Below are 19,856 nucleotides of genomic sequence, written 5' to 3'. Positions count from 1 at the left end.
TCTCAGCGCGGTATTTCTCACTACTGAACATGAACGTGTAATTGAATTTTGTTCCAGGCATAAGGCACCCATACAAGTTATGGCACATCATTTCAGTTTTGAATTGTGCTCTTGTGTTAAGCATGTTAACAGGAGTGTAGAAGCCTGCAGTGCCCACCACACAGTCTCTCTCTCTCTCTCTGTTTCTCTGCCCAGGCATCATGGCTGGGTCCAACAGATCTGGAGATCTGAAAGATGCTCAAAAGTCCATTCCTGTTGGGACAATCCTGGCAATAACAACCACGTCACTTGTCTGTATCCTTTATTGCTACACGGCACACGCTGTTGACAAAGACATAGCTCTAAGTCAGATACAAAGATAACATGCACACTTTACATACGTCTAATGTTCGGAGGAGTGTTTTTGTTTTGAATAGACTTGGTAATTTGAGTGTCAAACATGTGATAAGGATAACATCAGTGGGCACGTTTTTTCCTTAATTGTTTTGACAGATTTAAGTTCCGTGGTTTTGTTTGGGGCTTGCATTGAAGGAGTTGTTTTAAGAGACAAGTGAGTAAGTCTTTGAAGAGATGTCTGCTCTTGCGTTCATTCACCAAAACCAAAAATAAAAACAAAATTAATGGCAACAGCAACAGCGAGAAACAACAAAGTGAAACAAGTGTGTCGAATAGTGGTTAGACCTGCTTAAGAAGTGTGTCTAAGTGTGTGTGTGTGTGTGTGTGTGTGCATGTGTGTGTGTGTGCATGCATTTGTGTCCATTGGGCAGGTTTGGGGATGCGGTCAGAAAGAACCTGGTGGTCGGCACGTTGTCCTGGCCCTCCCCTTGGGTCATTGTGATTGGCTCATTTTTCTCCACTGTGGGGGCAGGCCTCCAGTCCCTGACCGGTGCTCCTCGACTCCTACAGGCCATTGCCAAGGACAACATCATCCCCTTCCTCCGTGTAAGACACTGCACACTTTCAAGAACACATCAGTTCAACACAGGGTCAGAAAAAACCACCAGAATTCAGGAGCCAAAAAGCCAATTAAAGTCCTACGCAATAATCCCAGCCACCAACTACTCTCCCCTAAGAGCTTGCGGCTGAATAGCTTTCTTGACATGCAAATAAACCTGATAGAACTTGTATTCACAGATTCCTTTTCAAACATGTCATAAATGTTTTGGCCCCTTCATTCAGCGCGTCATAACCGTGTAGAATATCATCTTTGCTGAAATTATCTGTAGTACCTTTATTTTTCACCGTTACAAGCAAAACTACCATTTGCTGGCATTTTTAGAAGAATGTAAACAGCAGTGAAAATTCACATATAAGGACATGAGTGAGCACAAGTGCGCAGTTTGAGTCTTGTCTCTAGATATCTCAGAGATCAGCCTGAACATTAAATAAGAAGCCTCCAGCACAGCACTAACAACACTGTGATTTACCACAAAATGATATATTAAAACAAGATTCAAATATTCAAATTAAGTGATATTTATATTAAGTGATAATAATAACTTACGTACGCTTGTGCATTTAAGATATCTGGTTAACTAAGCAAGAACACTCCATGAATTGCCTCTGTTTCAGTGGGTGTGGAAATAAGTCTAAGGGGTGTGTGGTTTGTGTTATTTGCTCCGCAGGTGTTTGGCCATGGGAAGGTGAATGGAGAGCCAACCTGGGCACTGTTACTGACAGGACTCATAGCAGAACTGGGTATTCTTATAGCCTCACTGGACATGGTCGCTCCTATTCTGTCCATGTAAGAAAACACACACTATCTTTCTCTCTCTCTCACACACACACACACACACACACACACAGCCTCACTGGACGTGGTCGCTCCTATTCTGTCCATGTAAGAAAACACACACTATCTTTCTCTCTCACACACACACACACACACTCTCTCTCTCTCTCTCTCTCTCTCTCTCTCTCGCTCTCTCTCTCTCTCTCGCACACATGCACACACAGCCTCACTGGACATGGTTGCAGCTATTCTGTCCATGTAAGAAAGCGCACTATACCAAATAACCACACACGGACAAACAAACATGCGCTTTAACTTCGTTTTCACTAGATGCTTGCACACTTATAAAAGATTTATACACTGAATTGCTGATACAGTGTGGGAGGAAGAAATTCCACATAAAGGGTCATTAATCACAGAAACACAGAAACTGTAAGGAAAGAGATACTCACCCAAAAAAAGTGATGGGGAGAAGATACAGATGTTGAGTTCATTAAACGTTTTGAATTATTTAATGAGGACTTGTCCCGGGTTTCCTCCAGCTCTCTCTGTGGGTGTAATAATAGCATCCCACCTGGTTCTTTGAGGGGCTCTGGTTTCAAGCTAAGGCCATAGAAGTCAGATCATAGCTGTTTTCAAGCACTGTCAAAATATTCACAGTATAGCATATAGGACATATTCATAGCATGTGTTTGCTATCTTCTTGTATACATCTTAGGTCGCAGGTTATTTTGATTTGATGTATCTAACAGATGTTTAATATCCTCTCCCATTGCAGGTTCTTCTTAATGTGTTACCTGTTTGTAAATTTGGCTTGTGCTGTACAGACTCTTCTACGCACCCCAAACTGGAGGCCAAGGTTTAGATACTACCACTGGTGAGTGTAATTTTGTGCACGTGCGTGTGTGTGGGTGTGTGTGTGTGTGTGTGTGTGTGTGTGCGCGCTTGCGCTTATGATTGACATGTAGGCATATCGTGTTCGGTTTAACTACTCTGTAATAAACCATTCCATCCAACTTATTTGCATTAACCACATTTAAGGAGGAGTTCTTGGAAGTCTGTCTTTGTTGTTTATCAGGTAGTTTGTGGCTTAAAGCCAAACGCTGCTGGATTTGTCTTTCATCAGGTTGTGTTCTGTTAGCTTGCAATGGTGTGTGTTGGGTTTGAATGTGAGACAGACTTCAAATTTAAACAGTTCATTTCAGAGGGTCTGTATCTTAACGGCAACATCTGCAACAGAACATCTGCATCTCTTCAACCCCATGGTCACTTCCCACTGGAACCAATAGCTGTTACCCCAGCCATGTTTTTGCCCAGTACTGGTCCCATACTGGGTTTTTGAAATGAATCAAATCCAGCTGTTTTTAACACAACACTTTTTTTTAGTGAGGTCTTTATCCACCTCTTTTTCTGAGAACTCTCATTCAATTCTGTATCCATATTCAAAATCCTAAGTTAGCCCAAACACACAGGTCATTCAAATACACATCCCACTTCTAAAAACAGAAAAAAACAAAATATATGAATTCAGCGTTTAATCAGTGTTACTATGTGTGGCCATATTCCTGAGCTAAGCGATACCAACTGACATAGATAATCACATTTTTTTTTTCATATCCTTGGATTTCAGGGCTCTGTCATTCCTTGGAATGAGCATGTGCCTGGCCCTCATGTTTATATCGTCCTGGTATTATGCCATCGTGGCCATGGGCATTGCAGGAATGATCTACAAATATATTGAATACCAGGGGTAAGTCCGGACTGACCCAGGTCACATCCTCCAAAAACCAAACCCACCGTGAATACTGAGAGTCTCAAAGTGACACTGACCTTGATGTTCTCTTTTCACTCCGTCTCTCTCTCTCCCTCTCTCTCTCTCTCTCTCTCTCTCTCTCTCCCTCTCTCTCTCATACGTTCTTTCCTTCTGTTTTTCTTTCTCTTTCTCTCTCTCAGAGCAGAGAAGGAGTGGGGAGATGGAATTCGGGGGTTGTCTCTGAGTGCTGCTCGCTACGCTCTGCTGCGTCTGGAAGTTGGGCCCCCCCACACTAAAAACTGGAGGTGTGTCCCACCTCTCGCAATGATGAAAAGCTTTGTGTGTTTTTGAAGGTTAAATGTCAGGTCTGTCCAACATTAGACACCCCCATGGGGGCTATTTTCTTTCCTTTGTTTATCTGTCTGACTTTCTGGAAAACAAAGTGAACCTATCAGACCGCGTATCTGTGAAAAGCTCTGTTCAGCTCATTTGCATTAAAACATTCTCTACCACATTGACAACCCAAGTGAAAACTGTGCACTGAAGCGCTTAACAACGCCTACGCAGATGTTGTCTGCATTGTGTTGTAATTTGTAATCTGCTTTGTGTTTTGTTCTCAGACCCCAGCTACTAGTGTTGCTGAAGCTGGATGAGGACTTGCATGTGAAGTATCCCAGAATGCTCACTTTTGCTTCTCAGCTAAAGGCAGGGAAGGGGCTGACTATTGTAGGATCTGTGATTCAGGGCAACTTCCTGGACAGCTATGGAGAGACCCAGGCCGCAGAGCAGGTCAAGCAACTTTACATTTTAATGTAAATAATATACGACCACCAAAGCAAAATAAAAAGCACAAGTCACTTAGCATCATTCAGGTTACGTTTGGATGTTTCAAATTCACCCTGTGGGTAATAAGAGATTGAGATGGATTACCAGAGATGCAAAACCATAGAAAGCCTTACATCACAAAGATGCAGAAAACAGAAAGAATTCAAATTCAACAGCTTACTTTCTTTAAATGTATTTTGCTTCCGACTTCTTAAAAACATCTCTTAAAAAAAACCTAAGACATGAGCAGGAAACAGGAAGTCCTGGAGCTGAGTGAGTGTGACACGTTTCCTGTCCCGCCCACAGGCCATTAAGAACATGATGGAGATTGAGAAGGTGAAGGGCTTCTGTCAGGTGGTGGTGGCGACTAAAGTGAGGGAGGGAATCTCCCACTTGATCCAGTCGTGCGGTCTGGGAGGCATGAAACACAACACTGTGGTGATGGGTTGGCCCTACGGCTGGAGACAGAGTGAAGATCCACGCGTGTGGAAGACCTTCATCAGTAAGAATACCCTGCACTTTGAAAGGGTTTTTTTTTTTTTTTTTAAACTTGTGAAATATGAAATGGTGAAAAATAACTTTGTGGATTGGTAGTTAAAAACCTTCATTACGCTGCTACGTCAAGTTCTGCTGTGGCATACGTGTTTTGGAATCACCATTATAAATTTTATAAGGAAGATGCTTTGACATGTTGTGATGGTATTATACCTTGTTCGATGCATATTAGTCATTGCGAAGGCCTTGTGAACAGCTATGTAGCACAAAGACTAAATTGACTGGGGTTTTTAATAGTGTCCATATCAACAGTTGCGTGAGACCAGAGCTGAGAGATATTTGAACTGACAGATAAACTAATGCCTTTGTCGGATGCATGAAAGGTGAATTTAAAAAAAAAAAAAAAAAAACTCAGTTTCCCAGGAGGCACCTGATATTATGTTGTTGCCGTAGATACAGTGCGCTGCACCACAGCTGCCCACCTGGCTCTGATGGTGCCGAAGAACGTGTCGTTCTATCCCAGCAACCACGAACGCTTCACTGACGGACACATTGACGTGTGGTGGATCGTCCACGACGGAGGAATGCTCATGCTGCTTCCGTTCCTCCTCAAACAGCACAAAGTGAGTGACTGAGTCATAGCTCTCTTCTGTAGGTCCAGAGTCACAGCTCTTCTCTGTAATAGCAGAGTCATAGCTCTCTTCTGTATTCATACTTAATGTGGAAGATAGCGTTAACTGAATTCAATGCTACAGAAACAGTCGTGTGACAACCTCACCACTAACCCTACTGGTATATTATCAGTTGCTCATGTGTCAGCTAAAAGAACTCGGTTACTTTCACCAGATCATTGTGGGACATGAAATGGGGCAAAAGCGGAAAGCCTGAGAAATCTGAGCGCGCGTCTTTGTTTGTTTAAGGTTTGGCGTAAGTGTAAGATGCGCATTTTCACGGTGGCTCAGATGGATGATAACAGCATTCAGATGAAGAAGGACCTCGCGACCTTCCTGTACCAGCTCCGTCTGGAGGCAGAGGTGGAGGTGGTGGAGATGGTAGGAAGCAGTTCGTTTAAGGGGGCTTATGAAGTGCTCTTCCGTTTACGTGATAAGCTGTGACTCCTCGGCAAGGAGAAAGGAAGGAATCCAAAGTTAGGAGGAAATGTAAAAAAAACAAACAAAACAAAACAAAACAAAGAGTTCCTCATGTTTTTGCTTTTGAACAATACTGAGATCTAACATCTGAACATTACTTCAGCTCTTAGGATGGTTATTTTAAAACGACCATAAAAAAAAAACACACACACGTACATGGACCTACTTTAAGCTGCTGTTAAAAGCTAAGAGTACAATGCTTTTGTGTTTGCAGCACGATAGCGATATATCAGCCTACACGTACGAGAGGACACTGATGATGGAACAGAGGTCACAGATGCTACGACAGATGAGGTTGTCCAGCGCCGAGAGAGACAGAGAGGTACAGACAAACTTGACAAGAGTTTTATTTATACACATTCACTTGCACATTAACACAACCAACAAAGACATGAACACATACACACACGCCGCTGATGCACAAACGATGACCCTGTCCAAGGTCGAAGGTATGCATTTAACATACACACATGCATACCACAGGTCCTGGGACAGTCATTTAGAACATAACTTTAATGAAATGAGATCAGAGATAACATACAGATTTTCTACTTAAGCGTCCCGGTTTTTCACCAAACCGAAGAGTTGCACAGAATATACCACTGACAAATTAATTTAGAAAAGGGATTATTCACTGTGGAAATGCTGATTGACATGTTCAGTGTGTTAACAGTCTCCTCTAAATATCAGGTCTTTCTAGATCTCAGGTCTAACCCATTATGTGCAAATAATAGAATCCAAACTAACAACAACCATTGCACAGCACAGCACAGCACAAGACAACACAGCATGCCCCTGTTTCCCTATTCACAATTAGCAGTTCCTTTCACTCTGCCCAATATCACAGCACAAAATATGATTCATAAAGTATGTCTTATACGATTGAATCCTGATTATTATTCTTATTCTGGTGATGTGTCTTGTCCATTACTGTTTAAATGGAGGATGTACAAACTAATGTAGCAGACTGGTATACTGGCAGTAGTTTTGGAAACATTTGAGGGTAAACTTTGTACAATGAAATGTTAAGTGGGCTTGGTGTCATGATTATAGGCTCAGCTGGTGAAAGACAGGCATTCACTGGTGCGAATGGGAAGTTTATACTCAGATGAGGAAGAGGAGATAATAGAGTCTTTGCCAGAAAAGATCCAGATGACATGGACCAAGGAAAAGTGTGACGCAGAACGACGGAACAGGAACAACGCTCCAGAGAATTTCCGAGAACTCATGAGCATCAAACCGTGAGTACCAGACGTTTCACCTTGATACCCATGAGACGTATTCAGGTTCAACAATCAGCTTGGTCCTTCTGTAAGCAGAAACAACATGAACAGCCAAGAACCAAAAAAGACTGTTTTTGGTCATGCAGTTGTACATTCTGGACGGTTATGTTAAGTTCTTTTGCATGAGCACAGTCCTCAGAGTCATATTTCTATCAGCTCACCCACTTAAACATTTCACCTTTTCTCCCTCTGCTGTCTGTTTGCTGGCAGGGAATGGATTATAGTGTAAGTGGGCTGTTTGCTCAGTCATGTTAATGTCCTTTACCTTTTCAGTCTATCATGATTACTTCTAGTGTGTGTATTTCTGAATGCATGCGTGTATATGTGTGTGTGTGTATTGTGTGTGTTTCTCACAGGGATCAGTCTAATGTGCGACGTATGCACACTGCCGTTAAACTGAATGAAGTCATTGTAAACAGATCCCATGATGCACGGCTGGTGCTTCTGAACATGCCTGGACCTCCTCGGAACTCTGAGGGTGACGAGAACTGTATCCTTCCCATCATAAGCTGCAAACACACTCACTGAATTAGCTTCAAGAGCGAGTTTTATTAGCTTAACAAATATCACAAGTACTTTCTGGAGGCGAGCTGACGTCATGTTTCTATTTGAGCGAATGTTATACAGCAGGAAACTTTGGAATATTTGTTTACATACTATGTAAATAAGAGTATAAAATAGTGTGAGGTCTTCCATTTCCTGACTGATACATACATACACATGCTCACACACACACACACACACACATGTATGTGTGAGTGTGTGTGTGTGTGTGTGTGTGTGTGTGTGTTTGTGTGTGTGTGTTTGTGTGTATGTGTGTGAAATGACACAGTGCATCTTTTGTGCGAGTGATGACGTGCTATTCTAGTTGCGTAGTCCAGAAATGTTTAGTCCTCTTCCACAATCTACTGTGAATATGTTGCTCTGTTACAGCCTTACTCAAACATAATTGATTAAGATAAGAAATTTTGTGAGAAGCTAATCGTTAGTTGAACAGGTAGTTTTGGAACGGGAACAAACAGGAAAACAAAGTTCTGAAGTTCAGCCATGGTATCTCTGTCTTTAAAATATTTGTTCACTGTCAGAACATGTTCGGTTAGCGGCAAAAGTTTCTTGACAGTGACACATGTTTTGTTGGTTTTGTTAGGTATGAAGTGATGTGGTTAGATTGTGATGGTTGTCGTACCTACTATCACTTTTAATTTGAGGGCTTTTTCACCCATATCTGCCAGACCTTTCAGAAATTACAACATTTTCCACCCCCCCCCCCCCCCATCTTATCCCCAATATCAAGGCATCTCAAGAGACTTTTGAACTGACGACACAGCTGTGCCTTATTAAGCAGGTGTGTCTGTGTGTGTCTGTGTGTGTCTGTGCATGTGTGTCTGTTTTCATATGGATAAGATAGCAAAGAGTTGTGATTCTAATTTTAGCACTGGTCTTTGGAGGGGTCAAAGAAGCAAGTGAAACTGGACACCTGAAAAACATATTGTTATGTGGAATTCAGATCTTGTTAGTATGTGACTGAATGATGGTCAGCGCTTTGACAGCTTTTCAAAACACAAGTGCCAATTTCACCCAGAATTTCATAGATAAACCTAGAGTTCTAATTTTTTTGTTTTAAATGGCTTGAACATGCCTGCTGTGAAAAGCATAATGAAGTGTTGATAATTAACAATGGGAGAGCAATTGGCCATGTTGATCTGCACTCTCAATTATATAAGATGTTACACACGGCTTCCTGGCAAGCTTACAGGGAGTCACAAGTTTGTGAATCCACAAATCTTTAAAGCAAGGTCTTTTCAAAAAGCTATAAAAAAAAAACATGCTAAATCCACCTCCATAAAAGTGTTTAGTACACATACAGGAAGGACAATGGAGTTTGTGTTGTCTTTAGTTTAGGGACAAGTTGGGGACAGCCAGAGTGTGATGGTGCCAAGTGACCAGTACAGAGTGACTGTGTTGGAATTGACCATACTGCTTCCTTAACTCCCAGTCTGACAGATATGGAATTTCTGGAGGTTTTGACTGAGGGTCTGGAGAGAGTGCTTCTAGTCAGGGGAGGAGGCCGAGAAGTCATCACCATCTACTCTTGACCAATCAAATGTCACGGCACAGCTCGCCAAAAAAAAGACAGGCCCCCGCCCCCAGACCTGGTCAAAAAGCCGACGTGTTTAAAGAATATTTAATCTAGATTCTATCTAGACTTAAAATTTGATATTATATATCTGGAGCAATTGATATTTTTATTAAGGTTTTTGAATATTGCATAGCCAGAAAATGTCATTTTTTCCTCAGTTTTGTGAAATACGTCCAAATAGAAGCCAGTCCGTCGACATTCCATGTTGGAAGCAGTGAAAGTAATGAATTGTCCAAAATGGAAAATTAATTCGGATATCTTCGGAATCTCATTGGAAATGGTTTATAGGAACAACTGAAGTCTCAGATGCCTCTTTAATTCTGATTTTGCTTTCTCAGACGCATCACTTTACTGGGGGATTCACGTCAGGAGAGAGATTACAAAAAGAGATCCCTCCATTCATCAGAGCACATGTCTTTAATCTGAATCTGCATAACAAATCAATTCAAAAATAGAGCGCACCTTTGTAAATATGAGCTTTGCATGGTTTTCGGACTGATAGGTGTCTTGCAGCTCCAGTAAACAAATCCATGGAAAATATGTTTCTTCATCTAGTCAGTCCAATTCTGAGTGCACATAGATATGACGTGTGAACTACTGTGTCCATGGATGCCTTTCAGAACACCAAGTGCCAAATGATTTTTACACGCCCCAAAAAAAAAAAAAAAATACCATGGGTGAATTTTAAGTTCATATTTATTTTCGTTTTATTTATTGGCTCATACTCACCCACTGAGTGAGAAATGTATCAGATGATTTATAATAATGAAGGGACGAGCAGGGCCCCTTTGCTGGCTGCACCAATGGAAAATGTACAGGTGGAACTGAAAAGATGTTTAGACTTACAGGACTTTTGTAATTTATGAGGTCTTCTTTTCTTTTCTTTTCTTTTCTTTTTTAAACTGAGTTTTATATTGTATTTCTGAATGAGAGAGTACTTTTTAAATCTACAAATGCGCAATTGCTTACAAATGTAAAGGCAAATTCATTCACAGTTGTCAGAATGACGAGCAGAGAAACTGTCTTTTAAGGAAATACTGCACACGGCATGTTTTTTTTTTTTTAAAGTGTACAGTAAAGTCACAGGACAAGAGAGTTGTATCTAACATCTCATTAGGACGAGAATTAAAGCATTGATGTGATGAAGAACAGATCCTTGGTTTTCTCTCGTTGTTTTAGTCCCTAGTACTACCGAAGGCTTGGGTATCTCTCCTTTATATCACTAAAAACACTAGCCCCGGTGGAAACCAGCCACACAAAGAACTCCAAGATTTAAAAATAAAAGAAAGAAAGGGGTTCTACAGACAAATGGGAAAAGCACCTTTCTGTGTAATTTTGCTTTCATAAGAAATTTTATAATTAATGTTGACACTACATAACAAATGTATTACTGAACTTACTCATACTGACTGGAGACATCATTGTTACACCCTTAGAAATGGTGGCTTAGCTTCTAAAGATTCTGTTTTGTTTTACATTACATATATTTATAATATTTATAATAATAATAGAAATGTATCTATTTATAATTTTATAAAAGCATAAGGGGAAGCATTAGAATGTGCTGCACCAGCTCACATCTTGACATCATTTCCTGGCTGATATTATTTGTCAAAATATTTGTGGCTCCAACTAAACGATCACAAAACATGATAACCAGTTCAAGCTTAGTCTGCTACTTAAATGTCAGCAGATGAGAACGCAAGCGGAAGATATGCACTAACCCCCATTAGTGTAGAGGCCCACATGCAAATTGTACTTTGTTTACTTTCAGTCTTGGTGCTGTGGTGAAATATTTTGAGGAAAGACTCAAATACATGTATAGGGCCTGGAAATCTGCATCAATACACTCTTGTTTTTCCCCCTGTCTATTCAAGTCACTCTGTTGAAGCGTCATAATTCAACTTTAAAAGTCTGACTGCATTAAGCACATTCCTGTGATGAGTAAACACACACCATGCATTTAGACAGACACACGGGACAGCCACACAATGTTTGTTTAAGATATGTAATTCAAAGTCTCGATTCATGTAAAGTGTTGAAGTGTTAAATATTGCATAAAGCCAAGATAAATGTCACAGTATGCTCTGATAATACATTTGTGTGTCCTGTTCTAGAGAAAAGAAAAGCAAAAATAAACATTGCACTCATTCAACATCACTGCACAAACATTGCAGGCCTATAGAAACAGCTTTCTTTCCTTTTATTTTTCATGACATATTAAATTAAAAAGATAAACTCTGTTCTGTACAACACTTTTTTTTATGTTTCCATCGCTGATGTCAACAGAGCCTGATACGTAAGAGGCAGGAAGCTCAAAGGAAAAAACAAGAATGATAAAGTGCTTTAGAAATCACCGATGATCGCTGTGTAACTGCTGAAGGTTATACCAGCCCTCTTTAGATCCTTTAATTGAATCAAAACGTAATAATAATAATAATAATAATAATAATAATAATAATAATAATAAATCAGAGAAAATGCTGCACCACAGTTAAGGGAAGAGGGAAACTATTGCCATATCGTCAGTATTTGGCCACAATGGCTTTAGCAACGTCATGGATACCACAGATTTGTACCCAGACTGGTGTGTGATCCATGGTGGTGCCGGTAGAGCCGGACTTAGAATAGGCCGTGTATAATGCCTTTCTTTGGATGAGTGGATCAGCTGAGAGAGCCGCAAACTAGAAGAATGGTCCAGATAAGGGCATTCACAGTCACAAGGCCACGCTGACAGTTTCTAGCATGGACCCCACCCACTGTCGCAATGCCCGGAGGTCTCAGAATCAATCGACAGGAGTTGTTTGCTTCAGCAAATGGTATTTCCACTTCGCTAGGAGGCGTGTCCCTCAGACTATCTCGTACCTGTGGGAAATGTATTTACACTCATCACGGTGAATGCAAATGTATTAGGATTGTGTTCACCAGGAAAAGCAAACCAGAAGTAGGGCTGTTGCCAATGAATGCCATCTCAAACTAACACTGTGTTCTCTTAGCATTGGCAATGTGCCCAGAACTAGATACTTATTTACTTACACATATTTACTTATATAAACTACTCTTTATGACTTCCAAACAAAATTTCTCCCAAACAAAACTGGGCTTTTGAAATGTCAAAGCACTCTTCTGTTTCTCTTACCTCACATCTATTCACACAGAGAAGCAAGTATGAGTGACAAAGAGGGTTTTTTTTCATCATTACGTTTCACCAGACACTCACTCACGCACACAGTCACTCACACAATCCTTCACTCCCCCTCCAAACTCACGCTATGGCAAAATACTCAACTTGCACATATACTTACTGTTCTATACAATCAGTCACTGAATTTACAGTCACTCATACAGTCTTCCTCTCAAAACGCATTCACTACTTCAATTAACACATACAAATACAAAAACTCAAACGATACGATAACATTCAAATAACATATTTACTTCCATATTTACTTACCTATACTTATGCAGTCACTGATACAACCTGCCATTCCCTCACTCATTCACTCACCTTCTCCACCTCCTTAAACACACGGATGAAATTGAGTCTTAAGACTGCTGCCAGCTCCTCCTCAGTCCACCCTCTCCTCAGGAGCTCCTGGATCAAAGCTGGATAATGGGAAACATCCTCCAGACCCTGCGGAAACCTACACATGCCATGCACGCACACATACGCACACACACACACAAAAACGCATGCACATGCACACACACACACACACACATACATATGCACACACATAAACGCATGCACATGCACATGCACACACACACAGACACAGCCACCGCATGCGCACACACACACGAACACACACGAACACACACCATGTAAAATACTCTGCCAACAAGAAATGAATACATGCATACAATACATGTATTAACTGCCAGCGAACTTATGCAGTAATGAAAAACACATTCCATAGTGCTGAGCTCCTACCCGACAGCCCCATCAAAATCTCCTCCGATCCCGATCATCTCGGCTCCAACCACATGCCGGAAGTGATCAAAATGATCTGAGAGCCACAAGGGGAGTCATGAGTTTCGTAGATTTGACAGCTTCTAGCAGATATGGGCATTTAAACGATATCTTTATTTAACAAGAGGGACAGCTCACCAGCGACAGTGGACACGCTTGCTTGACCGTGACAAACTATGAATTTATCGTGAAAATTCACCATAATGAGTCCTTTATTCTTTTTCTAGGACAAACAAACAAACAAACAAACAATTTATTTCTTAGTAGGATTAAACTAAAGTAATGTGCAGCTTAAAGAAGCTATGATTGTTTTTGCAACAGTGAGGCTATCTCACCAACTGAAGGAGCAGATCATCGGGCACATTGCGGGTATGGTTGCAGATTTTATAAGCAGAGGAGTGGCTGAAGATGACTGGAGCTCTAGAATGATCCATGGTAGCTTTTGCTGTTGCCCATGAACTGTGGGACAGGTCAATGATCATCCCCAGTCTGTTCATTTCACTTACAACAGCCTTGAAGAACAGACCAAAACACACACATACACACACACACACACACACACACACCATGTAACGTATTCTGCCAACAATAAATATTCCAAAAGTCCAAAGTAAAAGTTTCATTCCGTCTCTCTGGTATGACTTAGGAGTCCGTAGGTCAAAGCAGTCTCTAAACATCATGCAATACCATGGTGCCTCAGCATTCTATCCATCACAAATGTTCCTTTAAAAAAAGGGGAGGGGCCTGTATTTTTGAAAGAAGTATTGTCTGGAATCATGTACATCCATATATGGTATTACGGATTCGAACTCAGCTGCCCTCTAAGAGCAGCATCTCAACTCATATAAGGACATAACTCCCACGCCAAGATTTTTTTTTTAGAGTTCATTCACTTTAGCTCTATCAAAATGATCAGAAATCAGCACAAATGGACTTATGAAATGAACAAATATTGAGAAATGTTTGCTTTTCAGATTTTTTTGCATATGTTGTAAATATATACAAGCTGTTCTAAACGTTCAGTGGTGCTAGTACTCTAGCATAACTGGTACACCACTGGTGAAGCAGCAGGTCCATACCCACGCAGATCTGGCGCCTCTAATTGTTTAGCACAATGCAAGGTAATTACAATTGTGTTCAACATCAGCGTTTTTGAAAAGCAATTAAATGTGCTTGATCACTCTATTTTCACGTGCTGTTGTTTAGTGAAAATAATCTGCGTCATTTCTCTTTTTTACTCCAGCACTGGTACACCTACGGTCATGAACTTTAATTCTACTTTACCTTTCCAAATTCTGTGAGGCTGTTGTTCTCTCTCCTGTAGTCAAGATAATATTTAGAGGAAGACTCTGCCCTGATATTATATAAGAAATGATCAAGGTAAAATTAGACAGGACATTTTATCACTCTGTGTGTTCACACTGTTATGTTTGTAAAGGATAACAGGTGTTTGTGCTGTATATAAAAATGGTATACTATTCCTTATATACAATAACATGTGTTTATGAAACAGTTTCTGTGTATATTTATGCTTGTCTCCCTACCCAGTGTAATTCTGTATGCTGTTTACTCTAATTAGCCACGGGAAAAGAGTCATTCTACCCTACTTTTTTCTCTCATAGATGCAGATAAGAATGTGAGAGTGCTCCGATGCATGTGCTTATCTGGGTTTTTTCCTGTGTGTGTGTGTGTGTGTGTGTGTGTGTGTGTGTGTGTGTGTGTGTGTGTATGTGTATGTATGTGAGCCTTCACCAGGGTGTGTTGCAGGAGTGTGTGAGGGCCATGGAGCGGACTCCCAGCTGGTAAAGCATTCGGAGAGTGGGCAGACTGCTGTCAATGGAATGACCTCCCTCCACACTGAGCAGGCATCCAATTCGCTTAGTGTTGTTCAAACCTATATATAAAAACACACCCACACCCACACACCCACACACACACATACACACCCACACACACGTACACACACACACACACGCACGCACACACACACACACATACACATGCACACACATACACATACACACAAACACATACACATACACACACACACACACACACACATACAAACACACACACGCACACACACACACACATAGATACACACACACACACACACACACACACACAAAGGAAATAGTGAATGGCTATTGACAACCACTCAACTCGCAATTGCTGTAACCTTCGGCTAAGGGCTAATGTATTTTCATCATTTATTTTTATCATCGTTTCTGTTACGGCCATTGCATATTCATATTGATGAACTGCATCTATTAAGCATAGTATGCCCTCATTCAACGCAGTGTTCTTCTCTGAACCAGCTGATATGGCTAAAAATAACAGACATTTAATATCCTGACGGGAAAAATACCCTGACATGCTTCATTTCAATTACTCTTAAGCAGCACAGACACAAACTTTAAGTGAATGCTTGCCAATATTTGCGCATCTTACTAAACATCAGTTTACGTGTAAACAAGTCCTGATGGAGTTCAATAAGGCTTGAAGTTTTAAGGGCTTTTGAGACAGAGGCTGACGTAGTTTGACCACAGTCAAAAAAAAAAAAATGCCGTTCATTTAATGAAACAAACGATCAGGACAGGTGGTCTAGATTGCTTTCATGTATTTAGACTTCTTCAGAAGAAGGAAGGAATGACGGTAAAGTTCACAATTGTAACTAAACTGTAACTTTCACTGTGTCACTGACTCTTTTCATTATTGACTGTTAACCCCCAGCGTTTCACAATGACTAGATTACGAAACGAATAAGAAGAAGCTAAAATCATTCACAGTTCTCCTCTCAATGTTCCAGATCTCTTTTATCTTAATGACTGACCCAGTTCTCTAGTTGTATAAACCTAAGATGAAATGTTAAACATTTCCAAGTAGACCCTCTTAGGTGAAGTTTCTTATCCCTTCATGCACGGTATGAAGGTATGAGGTCATAGGCCATGGTCCACAGACCTGACCTAATTGCGGTTTCAGAAAACCATTAATGACAGTTACTTGCTAACTCACTAGAGTGTAGTCGAATGAGAAAATAAATTCTTTCAGATTATAATCTGACAAATGAGCGCTGAACTCCTTAATGGTATTATAGAGGATTCAGCACTTGGATTGGATTTCTGTTGCTTTAATAACCAGCCCAATTTTCAGTAATCAAGCGGAATTCCAGTTTTCCAAACTTAAAATGTGAACAGATGCGTAAGAGTAACACAAACACACAAAATGTATTAGCTGGTCCTTTCAGCAAAGGGAATAACTGCAATTTGACTACATTAAAATTCGTTCAAGACCAAATAATTCATCCCAAATGGACTAATTAGCTCGTCTAATCAGTATCAGCATCAGCATCGGCCTGCTGGTCACGTTTCACGTAGCCATTTGACGAAAGAAGTCCGATTGCTTTCACAGTGAGGCACACTACCCACCCACTGACAGACGATAAGGACTTTTTTTCAGAGAGGGAGAGAGAGAATAATTTGACTAGAGGGTGGCATGTCTGCGAAAATGACCTTCCTGAGAATAGATAATGCGTTCCCATGAGGTCATTAAGAAATTCTCCTATGAAATCCCAATGGACAAACTGCAGTTAAGCAATCCAGATAACCCACAAAAAAAAACTCTGTCACTGCGTCCTATTGATTGATTTTCTAATTTAAAAGGATGTTTAAATAAAGCAGAGGAAATGCGATTACGCACTCGCGACCACACAATTCAAAAGGCAGAACTAGATTAATCCACTCCATTTTCTACGTAAATGGAAACAGATGTACAAAAGAACAAAAATGTGTTGTACATAACAGGGACGCTGAACTGCACGAGAGGCGGTGCCGGATCAATTCTCGAGGCTCCGAAAAGTTCCCGTCTTCGTGAGAATTACTCCATGCAATGCACTGACACGAATTTAAACAGTTAAATCATTTTTCTCCCATTCAAAAGGAAACGTGTGAGCGTGTATTGGTCATGGTTAGGGTCACACCTTCGGCCGTAGTGATTAGCTCCATCTCCGGACTCTCTGTGCACATGCGTCTGAGCAAGTCGATCTGTTCTAGTGTCAGTCTCACCGCATCTTTCCCCTGAGCGGTGCACATCACGTAGGCCGCAAACATCTGATGAAAAGAACAAAACAAAAGAACTTTCAGCTCAAGGAGGAACCACATGTTATGACGTGTAAATGCTATGGTCGTAGGTGTATCTGAGAGCTGACGCCGACCAAACAAATTTGACTCACTTAAACGTTCATAAACAATTAAATATCTGCTGCCAGAAATCACCACTAACCATTTTCGCTGCTTCACCTACTTTGCAACTTTCAAAGCACAAAATAACACGTAATCAAGACAAGCTCTGATTTGCATAATAGATGATACATCGTCCACTCAGTATTTTTTAAGTACCTCTCCTCCCACATGACCGGCAATGAGTCGATTAATATCTGTCGCCACATCTTTAATGGTGTGGAGGTTAACTTTGCTGAGTTGATTGTTGTGAAGGATCCTCAGACGCAAAGCAAGATCATTATGTCTATGAGGACATAAAATGAAGGTTAGAAGTCTTTCAGCATTTTTCGAGCCATGTGTATTAGTCCATCTAACGAATACACATGGTGAGTGTGAGCTCAGCAGGATAAAATACATCTGGCAGATAAAGCGTAAATCGACTGCATCTCAGATCAAACGGGTCGGGTTTCTTGCATCTACTAATTAATGATACTATAAACTCCACTGCCACTGCAACTCAGTGTGATTGCGAAAGGGGAGACAGTTTTTTTGTGTGTAAACTAAAAAGTGAAGTCAGTGATTACACAAGGTAAAAGTAATCAGTTATTACACAAGTGATATGATGCAGCCCACTTCAATCACACTAATCTTACTCGTCTCTGGCTAAGTAAGCAAAATAACGGTGACAATGCAAAACTATTACATACAACAGTGTATGACATCTAAACGTGGCATCCTGCCCCTGGCTCCATTGTATCACATTCTAATTGAGACCTTTTGAATATAGTGTTAAGTGCTGAACAGCACACTCTCCCAGCTGTTGAGCTGATTTCTAAAGTCTTCTAATATATTCATGGCACAATGCTAAATTTAAAGTTTGTAAGAATTTAGTAGACATCTGTTCGTAAACTCATCCACTTGAGTTCTCCCACACAAAGAAGCTAAAAAGGGTCTTGTTTGTCTGCCTAGAGTTTGATAATAATTGAGAAGTCAAGACAACCTCCTACTTACCCATCAATCAGAGGATATTTTTTCATCAACTCTAGTGCTCGGTTCCTCAGACTGGAATCGGACATAACTCCATAAATGAACGCGAGAAGAAGAAACGATAGCAAAACACAGCCACCGACACTTCGAGAGAACAACATTGTAAGGATCTGCGCAAAAAAAATATATACATGTATATAAATCTATAATAGTTATGTTTTGTGGGTTCGTCAAGTAGGTTTGTGCTCCATTCAAAAGACAGACGGTAACCGGTGTTTTCGAGCCATAAAGGAAACGAGCGAGAAAGGTTTACCACGAGTCAAAAAGAGCGGTGCAGGAAGAGGCTGGTTTGAGTGGAAACGTCTGTTCGTGCACTACATAAGAGTATTAAATGATGATAAACTAAAATACATATATTCTATTATTCCTCACTCCAAATACAACATTCGTTCGGAAAGTGTCTCTGGTACGAATGTCTCTCCCTTTTTATATCATTGCCTACTAACTGCAATATATATCTATCGTCATACAGAACATAAAACAAATAATTTAACAGATGAGATATAGATGAGATACAGTCTCCTCTCTCCTGCTGAACTGCCGTGTAACTTACCGCTCTCACCCTCCCGTCGTGTTGTTTACAACTGGAACAGTACGTTTTCTGTGATACTGGGCCAGCTAAGAGCGTCGCACCCCAGGCATATTTGAAAAGGACTCATCCTCACTTTACAGCGCACTTCAGAATTCTGTTTGCGCGCTCCTGTGCAAACTGCTGCCCTCTAGTGTAAACGATGGAAAAGGGACGAAACAACGATCCAATATTACACTTAATATTACTGAGTGGTTTGGCGACGCGTTGGTTTTAATCATCATATGCGTGATCCAACAATGAGTATAATATAAAACGATATCGTTGGTTATTTTAACAAGGAAACAAGGGCAAAAATAAGTAATAATTTATTTTCAAGAATGTTTACTCAAAAATTACATTTACATGTCAACATAATAATTAATAAAGAAACTGGTACACTAAAACAGCCTGTTTTCTGCTTAAATCATGATGTCAAATCGTAAGCAATGCCATGCTTTCTACTCAAGTCGAAGAAATACCATCTTGAAAACTTTTTTAACAGACAGTGTGACTAAGTTTCTGTAATGACCAGTAATGACATTATGTATTTCACGTTTTGAATTTCTCAGTGAATGAACAAAAAACAATATTAAGAAATTTAAAAAAAAAAAAGTTGCGAGGTTTCTATTGTTCTGTTCTCCATTAGAACAAGTCAAAGGAAGACCT

The 19,856-nt window shown here is 40.5% G+C and overlaps 2 protein-coding genes across 4 annotated transcripts in view; one reads left to right on the top strand and one right to left on the bottom strand.

Annotated features, from left to right (window-relative positions):
- slc12a4 (solute carrier family 12 member 4) overlaps positions 1 to 10,528 on the top strand; it is a 29,234-nt gene extending 18,706 nt beyond the window's left edge. The window contains exons 10-25 of one of the 3 annotated variants that reach the window (XM_030794149.1): positions 196 to 294; positions 493 to 550; positions 768 to 942; positions 1,626 to 1,744; positions 2,511 to 2,609; positions 3,363 to 3,482; positions 3,686 to 3,790; positions 4,106 to 4,274; positions 4,617 to 4,812; positions 5,259 to 5,428; positions 5,726 to 5,857; positions 6,171 to 6,278; positions 7,010 to 7,197; positions 7,450 to 7,464; positions 7,596 to 7,729; positions 9,244 to 10,528. In XM_030794149.1, the coding sequence (XP_030650009.1) occupies positions 196 to 294; positions 493 to 550; positions 768 to 942; positions 1,626 to 1,744; positions 2,511 to 2,609; positions 3,363 to 3,482; positions 3,686 to 3,790; positions 4,106 to 4,274; positions 4,617 to 4,812; positions 5,259 to 5,428; positions 5,726 to 5,857; positions 6,171 to 6,278; positions 7,010 to 7,197; positions 7,450 to 7,464; positions 7,596 to 7,729; positions 9,244 to 9,335 (1,979 nt within the window). In that variant the 3' untranslated portion in view covers positions 9,336 to 10,528. The remainder of the gene's footprint in view (positions 1 to 195; positions 295 to 492; positions 551 to 767; positions 943 to 1,625; positions 1,745 to 2,510; positions 2,610 to 3,362; positions 3,483 to 3,685; positions 3,791 to 4,105; positions 4,275 to 4,616; positions 4,813 to 5,258; positions 5,429 to 5,725; positions 5,858 to 6,170; positions 6,279 to 7,009; positions 7,198 to 7,449; positions 7,465 to 7,595; positions 7,730 to 9,243) is intronic. The other 2 variants (XM_030794151.1, XM_030794150.1) reach the window with 2 other exon arrangements.
- A 1,394-nt stretch (positions 10,529 to 11,922) lies between these two features.
- Positions 11,923 to 19,243, bottom strand: dpep2 (dipeptidase 2). Its single transcript, XM_030766213.1, has 11 exons — positions 19,173 to 19,243; positions 18,584 to 18,729; positions 17,750 to 17,876; positions 17,332 to 17,461; positions 15,105 to 15,246; positions 14,637 to 14,706; positions 13,688 to 13,864; positions 13,491 to 13,575; positions 13,314 to 13,389; positions 12,888 to 13,023; positions 11,923 to 12,244 (listed from the first exon to the last, which is right to left on the bottom strand). The coding sequence occupies exons 2-11, from the start codon at positions 18,718 to 18,720 to the stop codon at positions 12,044 to 12,046; spliced, it is 1,281 nt and encodes a 426-aa protein (XP_030622073.1). The 5' UTR covers positions 18,721 to 18,729; positions 19,173 to 19,243; the 3' UTR covers positions 11,923 to 12,043.
- Between the last annotated feature and the right edge of the window lie 613 nt (positions 19,244 to 19,856).

This window comes from Chanos chanos, chromosome 2 (assembly GCF_902362185.1).
Source record: "Chanos chanos chromosome 2, fChaCha1.1, whole genome shotgun sequence".
Taxonomy (NCBI): Eukaryota; Metazoa; Chordata; class Actinopteri; order Gonorynchiformes; family Chanidae; genus Chanos; species Chanos chanos.
Note: the sequence above shows the minus strand (reverse complement) of the source record. Positions and strands in the feature narration are given on the sequence as shown.